The sequence below is a fragment of the Bos mutus genome, chromosome 3 (genome assembly GCF_027580195.1).
Source record: "Bos mutus isolate GX-2022 chromosome 3, NWIPB_WYAK_1.1, whole genome shotgun sequence".
NCBI classification, from domain to species: domain Eukaryota; kingdom Metazoa; phylum Chordata; class Mammalia; order Artiodactyla; family Bovidae; genus Bos; species Bos mutus.
Window position 1 is genome coordinate 89,875,925 of NC_091619.1, and position 17,442 is coordinate 89,893,366.

The window sequence follows — 17,442 nt, forward strand, 5'->3', positions numbered from 1 at the left end:
CAAAGCCCACTGCTAGGGAGGAAGACTTGATGGCTGGGGGCCCGGATCCCCATTAGACAGCTGGTGAAACTGAGGCTAGGACCACATGAGCCCTGGCCTGGGCTCGTTGATCAACTGTTAACTCATCGACCAGACGTGGTCCCTCAGGGCACAGCGACCTCCCAGTCACTCAGCCATGAGCAGTGCAAACCAAAGAGGGCACGGACCCTGCCCTCAGTGGGCTCACACGGCCTGGCTGGTGCAGGAGGCAGGACTGATTACATGGAGGGGCCAGTGTGCCTGCGCGTGATGTGAAAGGGCAAGGTTGGGATGGCAGGAGGTCTGGATGGACACACGAACTTAAAGACAAAGGGGAGACATGGAAGGTTCCTAAGAGGGGGAGTGAGGTGGTCCGAGGAAAAGCCCCAGTGGCCTGGAGCGGGTGGCCAGGTGGGGTTGGAGCCCAGGCTGTGGTCATCTCAGGAGGTGGCTAGGCCTGAGCTGGAGTGGTGACTAAATGCTGTGGCTGGTGCCCCCTCTCGACTGGGTGGCCCCTCGCTGGGTGTTGGAGCTGGGGGGTTGGGGAGGAGAGCAGGAGGAGGCGGGTGAGGGCCGAGGGCCAACTTTTCGCTGAGTCTCCCATGCCTCCTGCCCTGTGGGAGCCTCCCGTCCACAAGGGAGGGCCCCCGCACGTGGTCCCACGGCTGTCCAGACTGGCCCTTCCTGGCCTCTCCAGCTGTGCTCGCAGGCCCTAAAGTGAAACTGGGTGAACCCTTCTCATGGCTGCTGGTAGAACGTTCTCCAGGTTAGAGAAGGTTCTCCCTTTGTGCTTGTGTTTGCCTGTTAGGTAGGCCTGAGGGCTGACCGTGTTCCCACTTCTGGATGAGGAAACTGAGGCTCAGATTGGCCACAGTGTTGCTCAGGGAAGAGAGGCTCTGGACGGGGCGAGGGGGATTCAGAGCTTCTTGATGAGCCCTCTGTCTGCTGGCGGATTCCTCCCCTCCCTGGGCCTGCTTTCCAGCCCCAGCCCCTTGCCCCTGTCTGCTCCCTGGTGAGCAGAGGAGGTCGGTGCGGGAGGACAGAGGTGCTGCGTCAGGGCTGGGAGTGCCAGGCCCTCCAGGGGACAGAAGCACCCCTCCTCCCCATCCCTTGCCCTGCTGTCTGCCTCCAGACTGACAGAAGGCAGGGTCACCCCTGCTGAGAAGGATTAGAGAGGAGGCGGGGCGCCCCAAATGCTGGGCCCTCGGTCATGTTCCCACCCCCAGCTCCCACCTGTTCCAAGCCTTGGCTCCAACACCAGCAGCATCTCTTGGTTACTGAAATGAAGCCAGGGGTGCCCTTTAAGCCTGAAGAGCCCTGCCCTGGGAGTTGGACACCCGGTTTGAGTCCAGCCCTACTTCCAAACTGCCATGTGTCCTTGGGGGGCCATCCTCCCCTGTCTGGGCCTTTGCTCATCAGTCCGGTGAGGGGTGCCCAAGAGGGCACTCTAAAGCGCTATGGACTGGCCTGTTCCTCCCTTCCCTGCTGTGAACCCCCACGCAGGCTCCCCTCACATTCACCTGGCCCATGCAGAAAGGCTAGGACAGGAGAAGTGGTGGGGGAAGCCTTCTTTTCAGGCCAGTACCACCTTCTCAAAGGTCGGGCTGCTCTCCCACCCTGCCCGGCAGCCAGCCTGGTGCCTAATGTCTGCCCGGGGCAGATGACCGACCCGGGGCTCCTAGCAACAGTGGACAGGAGGTTACTCCTGATACGTCAGGCAGCACTGCCCCTATCACCTTCTCTTCTAAACAGGAAAAAAAAAAAAGTTGCGGCCGTGACCATCACGTGTGCCTGTATGCACCCGTGGGCATGTGTGTGCGTTTGCACACTCGAGCTGCCCCCCTCCCCGCAAATGTGAACTCCACACGGTCACACCGTAAACTCTCTCTGATGAAATGGAAAGTTGAACATAAATCAGTGTCTGCTGCCCTGTTAGCTATGCATCAGTAGTCAGTGCCTGGGTGGTTTGCTCGGTAACAAAGCACCCGGCAGCTCCACAGGCCTCGACCGCCCCCTGTCGTGGAGCCGGCCCCACACCCCAGAGCCCTTGGGCTGCAGCCAGTCCTGCTGCGTGCCCCAGCCGCCCCGAACCCTCCTGGCTTCAATGCCTCTGCAGGGAGAGGCAGGGGAGTGGCTCCGGAAGGACCCTAGGGTGGAGGAGGCCAGGCTGTGTTCAGCTACTGTTCCTCCCATCCCAGGAGACCCCAGTGGCCATGACTGCCTCCCCCGGACCTTCTCTTGAGCTCTGAACCAACTCCTTGAATCTCTGACTTTTATGGATCTGATGCTCAAGGATAGGTGTTAGCGCATTCTCACCTCTGGTTTATTAAGACCTTGGGCTGGTTTATCCTTTTTCTCTTCGGACCCGGGTTTCTCTTAAAACTGAGTTCTCCCCCTGTGCTGGAGAGCTGCTCTGCCATGAGTGTTCTCACAGCACTAGGGCCACATCTGTCCCCCAGATGATGTCCTCACCTCTCGTGGCCCAGGGGCAGGCTAGACCCTCCTCCGCTCATGCCCTGTTCTCTACAGATCATGCTGAGCTTTTTTTCCTTTAAAGAAAAAAAAAGGTCACATTCCACAGCCTAGTAGCAGAAGAGGTTTGAGGAAGGGAATTCCAGTGGAATCCTGTAATAACATGCCTTGGCATCATGTGGGTTGAGGTAGACCCCCTGAGTAAGAGCATGTTGCCCTGAAAAGAAGCTGCCCTTTGAGGAGTCTGGGCTGGGCCTGGGGCTCTGGGGGCAGACTAGGTGGTCACAGGGCTTTCTAGCATCTTGCTGAGGTTCTGAGAGCTGGGGAACACAGCAGGAGACAACACAGTGCGGGCTGTGAGTTCATGTTCGGTTTCTGCCTAGATTAACCCTCCAGCTGACCTTTCCCTGACAAGCTCCTTCCTTCAAATGAAGGCCTTGGAATCAATGACATCCCAGGCCCAGGCCCACCCCTGGGTTCCAGAAAGCCCCATCTCTTTCTAAGACCAAAAGGGCAGGGTTAGACTTGTTAAGAGCATGAGTGGGGAGGCTGCAGCCTCCATGAGGTGTTGGCTGTGTGCTGGGTGCTGGTCTCCCCAGGGTTCTCCCTGACCTGGGAGATGCCACTTCAGCTCTGGGCACAGTGTGGGGGAAGGGGAGCAGAGGGCACCCAGCTGTGGCAGAGGCCTCCAAAGAGGATTGGCACAGCATGCAGTGGCTGTGAGCAGGAGCAGGACAGCCCCCTGCTGCTCCTGGTGACATGTTCTGGGGAGGTTGTCCAGATTCTCTAGGCAAATTGTAATGCCTCCTTTGTGGAGCTCTGTTGAGGATTGACTATACATATACACGTATGATACAGGTTCAATCCCTGGGTCGGGAAGATCCCCTGGAGGAGGCCATGACAACCTCCTCCAGTATTCTTGCCTGGAGAATCCCATGGACAGGGGAGCCTGGGGGGCTACAGTCCATGGGATTGCGAGGAGTTGGACCCGATTGAAGCGACTTTAGCATGCACACACACACACGCACACACATACTCTTGTTCAGTGATGGTTGATTACTGCCTTGGAAATATGACCCGTCCAGGATCCAGGATGAGCAATGGTCAGAAGGCCCAGTGGCTGGGCCCCTGGAGGCTTTAGCTCACCTGCCCCCAGCATGTCCCATCCCTCCCACACCCTCTCTAAACGTGCTTCCTGGTGGCCCTGGGTCATAGAGCCTGGGCTGGCATATCGCTTGCCTTGGGAAAGTCCATTCAACTGTCTGAACCTCAGCGGCTTCACCTGACAGTTAGGGGTGAATATACCCCCTGCCTCTTGGGATGGTGGTGGGGACACCATGAAATAATGCCTGTGAAGCCCTGCCAGGCACCTGGCTTAGGTAAGCACTCCGGGTCCTGTGTTATGGACACAAGCAGGAGTATTCTGGGCTGTTCTTTAAGCTAGAGGCCAGGGTGGAGGTAGGTCTTCCAGCTCAACCAAGAGCAAGGGCCTCCAGGAATTTTCTCCTTTTTCCAGAAGTTTATCTCAGGGGCTTAGCACAGCTGTGGTGGCAGTGATGTGTGAAAGAGATTCAGGGTATTCTCGAGGTGGATTGCCTTTTTAGGATTTAACCCTTTAGTTAGACTGGGGTTTATGGCACCTGCTAAGTACTGAGTCTTATTTGGGTCTTTAATGTGTTACCTCACTTAATCCTGCCCACCTGGCTACCCCCTTGGGCCCTGGCATGGTGACTCCTTGTTCTCTTGTCCGCTGACAGGAGCTGGCAGGGGAGCAGGTTGTATGCCCAATTCCTGCCAGGCTCATCAAGGTGAGTTCGCTGTTGTGAGTTAGCATCTGCTCTCCCGCCCAGGGGTCTGGGTCTTCACCCATACAGTTGTCCCTCGGTGTCCACCGGGGTTGGTTCCAGGACCCCTTGGACACCAGGATCTGCCGATGATGTTCAAGTCCCTTATATAAAATGGCCGAGTGCAGTCTGCCTCCCTACCCACGAGTTGTGCCTCCGTGGGTACGGAGGGCTGACTGTACTCCAGAGTTCTGTCACTAGTGACTCACCCGGCTATCATTGGAGTTTCTGTTTCTCCACCTGTAAAATAGGAACAGCTCCACCCGCTTCACCAGCTCTGAGTGTGGGAATGTGTTCAGAATGAAAGGCGGTGGAGGTGTCCGTACAAGGGCTCCTTCCCAGGGGCTGGCGTCCGGCCATCTGATCCTTCAGTGCACATCCGGGAGGGACACCTCTCTGCCTGGCCCTGCTGGGCTCCCAGGGCTGGAAGGTAGGCAGTCTGGCTCCAGGTGTTCCTGGTCCACGAGGTAGACTCCAGCCTGGGCTCCCTGCAGGTCACTGGAGGGGCTCATTCACTCCATCAAGTCGTCGTCTTGCCAGTGGTATCCCTTCGTTAGATACAATACAATACAAGACACTCAGAGCTCTTTGTGGTCTAGCCCTGTTGATGGACCAGCTGTTGATCTTTGGGACAAGGGCCAGAGCTTGTGCTCTCAGACCCAGCCCTGCCCCTCCAGCTTGTCTGCATGGCCTCTTCTACACACTGCAGAATTCTCCCCTCCCCTTCTTGAAGACTCTTCAGTTTCAGGTCACTTTTATTCAAGAAGACTTTGACAGAGTCTTGTCCTGTCCTTGCCTCCAGGTCAAAAAAGATACACCCAAAATGTGGATCTGATTAAGTGCCTCTTTCTCAGATTAATTATAGTGTCCGACTCCACGAGACTTAACTGTGTTTATGGAAAGGGTCTAAGATTTTGGAGACTTGCAGTCTGTTCTGGGGCAGTGCTTTTACCATTCTGCACCTCAGTCCGCTCATCATAAAAATACAACATTAGAAGGCGTGGACATGGGAGATATAGTGGTACTTTGAAGAACCTTGTCCTCTGGGGGCATCAGGGGCAGAAGAAGTAAGTAATAGAGCACTTCAAGGGCCAGATGTCTTGTGTGGAGTTGGCTGAAGAGTTCCCCACTTCAGGTGGGGTTGGTGAGAGCCACTTGTCACATTCAGACAGGTTACATGTTAATGGGCAAGGAGTCAGCTCCCTAGGAGCGGGGTAATAGGAAGGCTTAGTCAGGAAAGAGGGGCTTCCTGAAGTATCCCACAAGGCTGGAGGATCTGAGCACAGCTCTGTGTATGGGCAGCCACCCTGTGATGAGGCTGGTCCACAGCCCCGGACAGAGTACTGGAGTCTCAGGATCTGTGACTCTCTTTGGGAAGGTGGCAGCCCTCTTTTCAGGCAAAGTTAGGGAGTTCTGAAGGGGACTGCAGACCAGACCCCTGGCCCATGAATCTGGGGCCCTTCCAGCAGCACCCACCACACAGCTGCCCCTCATGTGGCCACTGAGATGTGCCAGCCCACTGTCTGTGTGACCATGGGCCAGCCTCTTTAAGCCCATCTTTCCCCTGGTTTCTGGCTTTTCCCTCACCCCATCCTATTGCCTCTTCTAGGAAGGAAGACAAGAACCTGGTTCATTCCCTAAGCTCAGGGAGACAGAGGCAGAAGAAGCCACCCAGTTATCCAGGAAACCACAAAGCTAATGGGGAAACCTTAGCTAACTCTGCTGTTCCCTCTTCTGCCCAGTGGACAGCTGGGGTTGAATTCTGGCATCTGGATTTATAGCTCCCACAGCCTTGTGTCTCCCTGTCCTGGTCATTATGATGAATCTGTACTTTTTGGATCGTCTGTCGGGGTATAAAGGGGTAGGGCAAGAAGGCTGTGTGCATGCATGTGCCCAGAGAGCTTAAAGTAGAGCAAGAATTCTCTGGGTGGACCAGGCAGTGCCTTATTAATATGCACCTCGCCTTCACTGTGCTGCCGTGATTAACAGCAGAGCCTGAGCGTTGGCGAGAGGTGGTGTGGAGGCTGGCAGGCAGGAGCGGGATGCGTCTTTGCAGCCCTGTCTGTTTTCAGAGCAAAAGGCAGTCTTTGGGGATGGGGGTGGGGAGGTTTGGTTCTCTAGGCAAGGTGGGCGTCCTCCCTGTGTTCTGCGGGATTGGCATGGTTCTGGATCCTGGGTGTGTCTCCGCCTCTCCCACTTACCAGAGAACCAGTCTCTACCCAGTAGACACTGGGGAGAAGAGGGTGTGCTCTCTGGATGCCTGCATGCTCTCTGGAAACCTACATGGCTGGGACTGGGTCTTGGAAACCTTCACCAACATTGATGCGAGCTGGCTGCTCAGGGCTAGAGAGTGGCTTAGTGGGGGAGCAGGCACACACTCCATGTGTAGTCAGCAGGAGATGGGAATTAGCACCCCAGACAGCTGTGAACTCACTGTTTTCCAGGGGCCATAGGTCTTTACTTCTGACTTGAAGGAGGATATAGAAGCATCTTTGGAAAGGAATGGAACAGATGTGTGCTTCCCAAGACAGGTCTGGTTGCTACCCCCTTGCACGAGCTCCCAAGGGTTAATGACCCCACTCCTTAGCCCCACTTCCAGCCCCAGGGTCGCCGTCTTGTGCATGAGACCCTCCAGCACCAGGCCCTCTCCTGCCCCCGCCAGGTGCCCACCTCAGGCCAGAAGCCTCTTCCATTTCTGCTCTGCCAGGGAACTCCAGGCTAGCCTTCCACCTCCTGCCTACTCAGTGTGATTGCTCTGCGATCGCTGCCCCTCATTCCCTAGTGCACCTGGTGCCTGCCTCTGTTTGAAAGCTGTTAGGGTCCCAGTTGTGCCTTGGTCTCTCCGCACCACCAGGAACACTTTTGGGGGAAGGCCACAGTTCCTGCTTATTTTTGTGTCTCCAATGCTTAGCACACACTTTGCCCAAGCTGCTGGGACCCACTGGCTGGGTGCACTGCCAGGGTGAACATAGGTTTTGCCCTAAGTTCTGTGTATTAATGCTTTTTCCCGAGTCCCTGGAAAGAGTGCTCAGTTCTGTGGACACAGCACATGCAAAGAATCTTTAGCAGCGAGGCCTCAGGTGTTTAGCAGCAATGGCTGGAGGCAGAGTTGCCTCTACTAGCCCCTCCACCACTCCACCACAGCATTTGAGGTTAGAGCCCTTTCCTGAAATGACCCTAGAGAACTACTCAGAATTTACTGCACTGGAGAAGGTCAAACAGCACAAACCTCCTGAAAGAACTCAGGGTTGGAATCAAGTCTTCAGAATGTTTTGTGCTGGCAAGCCAGGGAGAAGTGTGTTCCCCAGCATTGCGGCAAGAATGAACATAGGGAAGATCGTTAGCAAGGAGATACTCTGGAACCAACCAGCTGGACATGAAGGCTGTTTATTGTATTGTATTGTAATAGTGAAAGATCATTTTGTTTAAGACCAATGGCCCAGAAACCTGGGGCTCAGAGATTGGTCACATGGCATGTTGGTGGGGGAACCAGAACTCAGGTTTGCTGACCCAGGTCTGGGCACGATCTCTTGTCCTCAGTGGGATAAATCCTGGCTCTGGTAAATAATACTGTAACGTCGCTGGACTTCATTTTTATCCTTTGTAAAATGGGGTTGATTTTTGCTTCATTTATCTTACTAGAGAGATGTGAGGTTTAAGTTAGAAGGTATTGATAGATACTAGTACTGTTTTGCTTTTTCTTGAGAATTTAAAAAGACTCCAATTTGGGATTTCCCTGGTGATCCAGTGGCTAAGACTGCATGTTCCCAATCCAGGGGTCCCAGGTTCAATCCCTGGTCAAGGAACTAGATCCCACATGCCACAACTAAGTAAGACCCTGCATAACCAAATAATTTTTTTTTTTCCTAAAAATTGTAGTGCTGAGTTTAAAAATCCAGTTTTTTCCCTCTTAAGTCTTGAAAACCATTACTAAGCTCAAGGATCAGCAAAGTTTTTCTGTGACGGGCCAGATAATAAATATTTCAGGCTTTGTGGACCATCTGGTCTCTGTCCTGACTGCTCAGATATGTTCAGATGTAACATGAAAGCAGATTCAAACGGTACAGAAATGAACATAGCTGTATTCTGATAAAACTTTATTTACAAAAGCAGATGATAGGCCAGCCTTGGCCCCGAGCCATAGCTTGCTGACTTTTCTGGCAGCTCAGTGTCGTGGACGTGCTCTTGGTGTCCTCAAGTGGCAGCTGACCTCCAGCCTCCACTCCAGGTGTGGTGCAGGGCGCCAAGCCTGGACCTGGGAGCACATCCCTGGGGCTCAGCTTTCCTGTCCGTGCTCAGGGCTGGGGCAGACGGGAGCAGCACGGGGCAGGGGCGGGGGGCTCTGTGTTAGGTCTTGGATGCCACGCTGCTGCCTGTACTTTCATTTACTGTGCTTCCTCCCTTTGTTTTGAAAACCGTCTCCTGCTGATTCTGCGTCTCTGTCTCCGTGGGACCTCTGGAGTACATGTTCTGAACGCCTCCTGCAGGTGTCTGGCGGCCTGTCTCAGGAAGCCAGATTCACAAGCGTGTGGACCTCTCACCCTCGCCACCTGCCTGGCGCTGTCCTGGCTCCTCCGAGAGGCCCAGGGAGGAGGAGAGGGGAGGGGAGCCGGGCCTTTGCTCAGCTGGAATCAGTGTGTCTGTCACTGACCTTGCACTGAGCGGACCCCGGTGGCTGTGCAGATTCCTGACGTTATGCAGAGGTGACCCGAGGGGGACACACCGTGTACTGTCTGCCTTTCACTGATGATTTCCCCACCATGTCAGGAAGACGGGCCGCCACCACTTGCCCCCTGCTTTGCCTTGTGCCCATGGAGGATCATGATTGCTGTGGGCTCGTCTCCTAGGCGGCCAACAGCCCCCTGACTGAGCTCCCAGGGCCGAGCCCCCACCTGGTCATGGCTTCATGATTGAGTATGGCCCAGCTCAGCCCCTCTGTCCCCTCAAGTTGGTAATTTCAGCTCCACCTCTGACCTTTTCTGCCCATGTCCACACACATGAAGACGTCTCTTCCCCAGAGGGGACAGATAGAACCAGGAGAGGACGGCAACTGTCCAAAGCCACTGCCAAGTTCGTTCCCGTGGGTTGAAATGAAGAAATAACTTTTCCTGTGATGAGCTGCATGTCAGAGGGAGGGGGCAGTTCAGAGCCCACCCTCTGTCACCCCGCCAGGTGGTCAGCCTCCTGCTGCAGGGAGGCTGTGGGCGGAGGTAGACTGTGGTGACGGATGTGGATGTCAGTGGCACACAGGCACACCTTGGCCCTCTCCCCAGAATGGGCTTACGGCATTTTCCATCAGCATTCGTGTCCAAGGAGCAAATTGGATTGTCTGTTGCACGCCTGTTGCCATGTGTATAATTAATGTAATTTTATATTCACTCAATTACGGTAACACGCCCAATAGGCGGATTACACAAGGCCACCAATAATGTGGGTTGTCTGTCTCCCCCTGCCAGGCAGTGAAACCCATCCCTGCAGCCTTGCCTCTCCAGTGGCCAGTGTGCCCCCCCCGGCCCCCAGGAGTTGGGGAGGGGGACGGGGATGTGGGGAATGTTTTGTCTCTTAGCAACCTAAAATTTCAGGTCCCCTTTCCCCGAAGGCCCTCTGACTAAAGGCAGATCTGGCCAAGGTGGTGATGATGAAGCACGCAGTGTGTGAGAGCACTCTCAGAGCTTTTCTGCAAGGAGTGTCCCCTGGACTCCTTGTGCCCTTAAGGGCCTGGCTGGGGATGCCAGGCAGAACTGCAGCTCGGGTGCCTTGGGCTTTCATGGCCGAGCTCTCCCCACTGGCCCACCTCTGTACCCAGAAAACCTGGGACTCAGTCTCAGTTCTGTTTCTCTGAGAGTCCATGATTCCTAGGCAGGTTGAAGGCAGCTTCGGGGAGTGTGGGGTGGCATTTGGAGAAGGAGCCGTGAGTTTTGGAAATACTAAACTTAGCACATAGCTTTCATTACCTCTCTCCTTAAAAATTAATACAGATGATTTTTTGTAAAGCGATTTTTTTTAAGTTGTATTTTTGACTGCTGGGGCTTTGTTCCTGTGCGAAGCTTCGTCTAGTTAGGATAAGCAGGGGCTCCTCTAGCTGTGATGCTTGGTTTTATTGCAGTGGCTTCTCTCGTTGTGGAGCCTGGGTTCTAGGTGCGCAGGCTTCGGTAGTTGTGACCTGCGGCCTTAGTTGGCCCGTGGCATTTAGGATCTCAGTTCCTGGATCCGGGATCAAACTCAAATCCTCTGCATTGGCAGGCGAGTTCTTAACCACTGTACCACCAGAGAAGTCCCTATCTGGTTTTTAATTTTAAGACGTCATCCTCCCTTACTCCCAGGAGTCTTTAGCTGAGAGGACCAACTTGGTTACCCTGTTGTTACCAATGTTTCCTCCTGGTTCCTTGAACACCAAGTATTAGATGTGTTCCCCCCAGGGCTGGCTGACTGTGGCTGTGGGGTCCGCCTGCTGGCTGAGGCTCAGCATTCTGCTCGGGCCCTGCCCTGGACGTCCACGTGGGGACTGTGTCACTGCCCTGGAGGAGCTCATGTGACATCCAGAGATAAGGCGAGACGTCCATAGAGGATGTGCCATATTTGGAGTGTGCTTGGCTGGGGCAGAGTAGGTCAGGCTTCACAAAGGAGGATGTGTGGCCTTTCAGCAGGCTCAGGAGGGTGCTCCTGCGGAGTATACGTCTAGTTCTTGCCTTCCATGCAGATGGGCTGTGAGTGGCTTTGGAGCGTGAGGCGTGGGGACTGTGGAAGCTTGGGGATCTAGGCCCGTCACTGTCAGCTGAACCACCTCTCTGAGGTATCTGTAGAATGTCCCGTGTTCCGTGTAAGGAAACTGGACCCACAGTGTGTCCTGAGGAGTTGGGCTGGATGCCAGGAAGTGTTCCCCACTCACATCATGCACAAGCACATTTCTCAAGAATGGCTTCGGGGAGATGCAGGGACTTGATCAAAACATGGCAATAGCTGGGCCCTGCTGACGGTTCTGAGGTGCTTTTCTTTTTTATAAAGTTATTTATTTGGCCATACCTCGAGGCATGCAGTACTTCCTCAATCAGGGATTGAACCTGTGCCTCCTACAGTGAAAGAGCAGAGTCCTAACCACTGGACCACCGGGGAAGCCCCCTGAGGTGCTTCTCTACCGAGACCTCTGATCCGTTGTGCTCTGCTCCCCACCACATCAGTGACGGCAAAGGCTCTTTCACTAAACCGTCTGCATCCAGAGTTGGAGTGGAATGGCCTGGCATTTGCCTCTGTCACACCCATAGCAGAGCCTCCTGAGGCCCTGGATGTTACTGGATGTTAGACCACTCAACGCTGAAGTGGCAGGAAAAGGCGTAAGGATGTGCGGGGCTTACGTGTCATTGGTCGGAAATCTCAAGAACATCTGAGAGGAATGGCAAGTCCATTAACAGGTTCTGGGGCAGATTGAGGTCCAGACAGGACGTGGGCATGTCTCCTTCCTTTTCCCAGATTCAGTGTCAAGTCTCCTTGTTGTCACCCCATGGAGGCAGTATGGAACAGTTTGAGAGCTCTGACCCACCAAGGGACCTTGTTCTCACCCCTGCTCCTGTTGGCCTCCGTCTGTGGCCACCCTGGGCCTCAGTTTGCCTGTCCCCTTCCTTGGAGCCCCTGGTAGTTTTAGCCCGACACTGCAGCCTGTTTGTCACTGTGTCCTCGTCCTTCTCCCTAGCTAGCCTGGGAGCTTCCTGGGCCAAGACGAGACGAGGCCAGTGCACCTCTGTGACCTTTCCTTACCCCAGACATGTGGGAGGTCGGCACCCAGGCTATGTATGTGGGTGAGTTCTTCAGCCTCTGACTGCTCAAGGGCTTGTAGGAATAGGATGGTGGACCAGCTAGGCTCCTTGGACTCTAGAATCCGCCTGGACCCACCACTTAATAGTTTGTAATCCTAGGCAAGTGGCTTTGGCTTGCTGAGCCTGTTCTCCCTTCCTGCAAGAAGTTGAGTGACATGAACTGATCCAGGTGACGCCGCTAGTACTGTGTGGCAGGTGTGGGTTCATTGTTCTTACTATAGTTACTCCCATTTCATCATGGAGGGAAGTACAGTCAGTGGCAGAGAGTCAGGGTTTGAATGAACCCAGTTCTCTTCAAACCCTGTTTCTTTGCAATGGATGGGGGGATGATATGAAGAGATCTTGACTGGAGTGATGGCTCAGCCACCAGCTTCATCTCTGTGGCCTTGAGCAAGTCACACCTCTGTCCTGTGCCTCTCTTCTCCCCCATAAATGAAGATCATTGGAAGAATTGATCTGTCAGAGCCACCAACAAGCAGGTTACTGCTGGGCAGGTGAGGTTCTCCCCAAGTTTCTGGTGGGACGACCCCCAGCCTGGTCCAGCCTAATATTCTGTGCACCTCAGATGTCTGCCCCTATCCACCTCCTCTCCCAGTTGACTAGGCAGCACCTGGAGGGAAAGCTTCCAAGGTCCAGACGTGGATGCAGAGGCTCATCCTGGCAAAGCAGGCTTCCAGATGTACCTATTTTGGGTTCTTCTAAAGCTTTCTAGTGGAAACCAGGAAGGCCCCACTGGGGAGGCAGTGGACGTGTGTGGGAACAACACTCACTGTTGTCAGCTTTAAGGCTCTTGCCCTCTCTCACCTTCTACCTCCACCCTCTCTACCTGCCTGCCAGAGCTGTGCAGGGTTTGGGGAAGAGGAAAGCCAATATCCCAACAAAGGTCAGAATCTTAAAGCAGGGTCTTTTTCTTTTTTGGTCTGCTTCCTACATAGCCTTTTGCTTGAGTGGGTAGCAAGTTGAAAAGACCAAAGGTCTGTCTTCTCTAAACTGACCTGTCAGTCTTTGGTTGAGAATGTAGACAAGAAAGGAAAGAACACTCTTTTGTGATTTAATAAAGCTCAGGGCAGCAGATGCCATATAGTCTCGTGAAGATGGGCAACACAACACGTCTGTCGTCATCTACATGAGCAGACATTTCCCCAACGTGGAGTTCCATTCTGTGCTCCTGAGAACAAGCCAAGTGTACAGTGCTGTTGCATCCAGTCTCTGGGACAGAACCTGGACACGCATGTAGAAATGGGGGAGCTTTCAGGCTGAGTGGAGGTAGCAGAGATGCAGAGCATGAAGATTTGGGAGGGTGTTGGTTACCCATTGGGGAAGGTGGGCATCTGGCTCTGTGAAAGAGAAGCTTCCTGGCCTATAATGCTCCAGGTAGTGCTGGGGACCATGCTGGGAGGTACAGAAGCAGAGCCTGGGCAGCCTGATTGGATCTAGGAAGATGAATGCTGAGCTGTATTTTTGCCTGTGTCCAGATTGTGGTGGGCTTTTCTTTTCAGATGACCAGCTGGCCTGGGCTAGAGTTCCCATGTCCTCAGTATTCCAAACCCTGGCTCCAAGTCAGAGGAGAGACTTCAGAGCTGCTGCCTCCTCTCTGGGCTTATCAGCTGGCTTCTCATGGCTGCCCGCAGATCAGGGAAGTTGCTGGGGCCTCACTGACCAGCCACACTCCCTTACTGCTTGTCACTTGTCTTGAGGCAGCTGCATTGAGGCCAAGTTGTTCCATGTCCACTCACCAGGGTCCAGGCAGCAGAGTCCCAGAGGAAGCTTCTAGGGGGGAGGTGCTGGGGGCAGCTTGGCCCTCTGGACCTTCCGGGGCCCAGGCAGCTGGAATTCAGGGCTGAGAGGTGGCTTAGAAAAGACTCAGGTTTGAGTGTTGGCTCTTACCAAGGACTGCCATTGACCAAGGCCCCCTGGGGGTATCTGGGGAGCTTTACTTACTTTTTCTCTGATCACTCAGAAAACAAGGCTTTCTTTACCTCCCCTGGCTGCCAGGGTGCACAGGTGTGAGAGCCCTGCCCGAGCCACACTGCTGGCCCTGAGAATTGGGATGTTACTGGAGAGGGTGGCGGAGGCTCGGGAGGGAGGAGGCGCTCCTCCTGCCAAGAGCTGAGGACTGACAGAAGGCCTTTTGCTCCCTCTTGGCGACTGGACCTCACCCTTGAACCCTCCTCCTCCCTGCTTTTCATTTTCCTTTTTTTGGGGGGGTTGGCTCCAAATTATCTTATTTGTTTACATTGCACCCAAGTTTCATGGTACAAAAGACTTGCAGGTGCAAATATGTCCCGCCTTCATTAACTTCCCCTCCCTTTTTAATTTATGTGATTTCAATTTTCCTTCCCTGTACTGTTAATTAGGGGACCCTCTAATCAGTGCCATTATCACAGTGGTATTCATGTTTAGGAAAGCCGCTAAACAAATGCTTGCAAAATTGCTAAATGGCTAATTAATGTCTGTTAATTAAGAAAATTGCTCATGGTAACAAACCATGCCGTTGCTGGCAGCCGCTAGAAAGACACACACTTGTTGAAATTAGTAGTGTGGCAGGTAGGGAACATCTGCTCCATGGAGCTTTCCGGAAGTGAGCAGCCCCACACTCAGGCAAGAAGCTCCAGGCCTGTCCCGGGCACAGCCCCCTCGCCCCTCTCTGCACACCTCTCTCTGTCTCCATGCCCACCCCGCCTACCCACCCCCGACAGGCTCCACTCTCTGGGCTGTGCTTGCTGAGCCAGCAACAGGCTGAGCAGCCTGGCTTCCAGGGAGGAGACTGAGGAGAAAACCATGCCCCAAGAGTCATTTTCCTTCTCTTTTTAAATGAAACCACACTCATCCTCTCTGCATATTTTGAATATTTCTCAACTTCCGAGGGTAGTGATATAGCCCCAACAGAGTGAATTGGGTTGTGTTTCTCACCAGCAGGCTTTCCTGGTGGCTCAGACAGTAAAGAATCTGCCTGCAGTGCAGGAGACCTGGGTTCGACCCCTGGGTTGGAAGGATCCCCTGGAGAAGGGAATGCACTCCAGTATCCTTGCCATGGACAGAGGAGCCTGGCGGGCTACAGTCCGTGGGGTCACAAAGAGACACGACCGAAGTGACTTTCACATTCTCCTTACTAGCACCAGCATCTTGCTCTGAATATCCGAGTTGGCAGCAAGGTGCTTCCCTGACCAGATTTTCACGTTTTTGACTGCGACCCACAGTAGAAAATACATTTGACACAGTGACGCAGTACATACACACACACACGTGCACATATTTATAAATAGAGATTAATGAGTATTTCCTTAAAACACAAAGCTGTCTGATATTTTCTACCCTATTTTTTATTCTGTTCCAGGTTTTTAAAAACAATGGTTGCAACCCACTAAATTGATTTCACCACCCACTAATGGGCTGCACCCCATGCTTTGGTCAGCTCTGTGGTTTAAGTGTGAATTCTTCTGCCCATCTCTCCTGTGGGGAGTCAAGGCCAGCATATAGCCCAGAGCTTCAGGGGTCAGCTAGGGACGAGGGTGGCTTCCCACCAGCTGGAGTGGTTAGCCCCAGCATCTCCTCCTGTCACCTAGCCCCGACCCTGCTCCCCCACACACCCTCTCAGGCCTGGGCTACAGAGGCCAGGGTGAGCCTTGCACCCATCAGGCTTCTCCTCCTGTCCTTGCCATCTTCCGGTTGTGTGGCTGTGGCCAAGTCTCCCTATCCCTTGATACTCATTGTCGTCACTGATAGAAATAGGAATGAGAAACCAGCTTCCCCGCGCCAATTCCAAGTGAAGGTGTGTTAATGAAGTGCTCTGAGCACTCACTCAGTGACGCTCTCTTCTCTTGTCCCCCATGTATTCAGTCTCTGGCACCACCTCACTCTGTCTATTCCCATCTATCTGTCAGAGCCCCCTCCCCTCAGTAGACTGGTTGCCTCATCCTTGCCTGGCCCTAGCCCAGGAAGTGACACGTGGGCACCCTGCAGGGTAGGTCAGTTTCTGCAAGCCCTGGGGCTTCCCTGGTGGCTCAGCGGTAAAGAATCCACCTGCAGTGCAGGAGATGCAGGTTCGATCCCTGGGTTGGGAAGATCCTCTGGAGGAGGACATGGCAACCCACTCCAGTATTCTTGCTTGGAGAATCCCCATGGACAGAGGAGCCTGGTGGGCTACAGTCTGTGGGATTGCAAAGAGTCAGACATGACTGAGCGACTAAGCACGCACACATACTGCACGCCCTGAGCCTGTCTCAACCAACGTATTTAACATGGCAAACTCCGCTCTAACGGCAGACCATGCCGGCCTACTCCTGCGTGCTTCCACAGAGGAGCTTGATTTCATTTGTCCTGCCTGGAAATCCCCCATGAGTGCGTTTATCAGCTTCTCTCCCTCCCGCCCGCCCTTTTACACCATTGAGCCGGCGACCCAAGCAGCAGCTCGCACCTCCCCGCCAACCAGAGCCCGCCGCCCGCACGCCGCCCGCCCTTCGTTTTTGGTTTAATTTTTGTTCTTTTAAGCTTCTCCTGCGCTTCTCCATGTGCTGTGATCTATAACCTGCCTCTACTGTCTGGCCTCACAGGGTCCTCCGGGGTCACAGCCCTCGCCGCACGCACAGCCTCCACCTCACAATCCCAGCAGCATGATGGGACCCCACAGTCAGGTAACGCACTGTGGCTCGCCCGCCCGCCGGCCGGGGGGCGCGGGGCACCAGGAGGACAGAGCCAGCAGAGGAAAAACAAAAATCAAACGTGCTCTCGCCATAGCCGTTGAGGATTTCCTGACCAAGGAGATGCCTCCTCCTCCCAAAATACATCTTTTCCCCCCCTAAAGATAGTCTTCGTTCCTTGGACATCACACCCTTCTTGGATATGAAACCAAAAGAAAAGGAGAACTGTTTCTGTGACCTTGTCAGCGGCCTCTGCGTTTTTGTTTTGTCCTCTCTCACTTTTAGTTTGGTTTTTGAGTTTGGTTAACCATTGTTTGTAACCGAAGCTGCATCCCTCACCTTCTCCGTGCGCACTCTTCGCTGCTGAGAAAGCTTTTCTGCCCATTCCCCTGCATCGAGTTAGGGCGCCCGCTGTCCGCTCCCTGTTGGCCTTGTGTATCTCCTCCCCCTTCTCCCTGCTCCCCTTCCTTACCCCCTTTGTTGGTGTTGTGTGAGTGTGTGTGAGTGCACGTCCAGCTTTGTCTACACACTGGGAAATTTCCTGTACAAGTCCCTTTGGGGTTCTTCCACCTGCCCTTACCTACAGCAGAGGTCTCCCCTTCACCCTGCACTGATGTAACTGCTCCTCCGTGCCCTGTGCCAAGCCCCAGCTGCTGC

At 54.0% G+C, this 17,442-nt stretch overlaps 1 protein-coding gene across 5 annotated transcripts in view; it reads left to right on the forward strand.

Moving 5' to 3' along the window:
* Nucleotides 1-17,442, forward strand: part of SSBP3 (single stranded DNA binding protein 3) — a 166,371-nt gene that overhangs the window by 122,332 nt on the left and 26,597 nt on the right. For 2 of the 5 annotated variants that reach the window (XM_070367977.1, XM_070367980.1), the window contains one exon: nt 16,699-16,779. The exons of the other annotated variants lie outside the window; for them this stretch is intronic. In XM_070367977.1, coding sequence (XP_070224078.1) covers nt 16,699-16,779 — 81 coding nt within the window. The remainder of the gene's footprint in view (nt 1-16,698; nt 16,780-17,442) is intronic. 5 annotated transcript variants of the gene reach the window in all.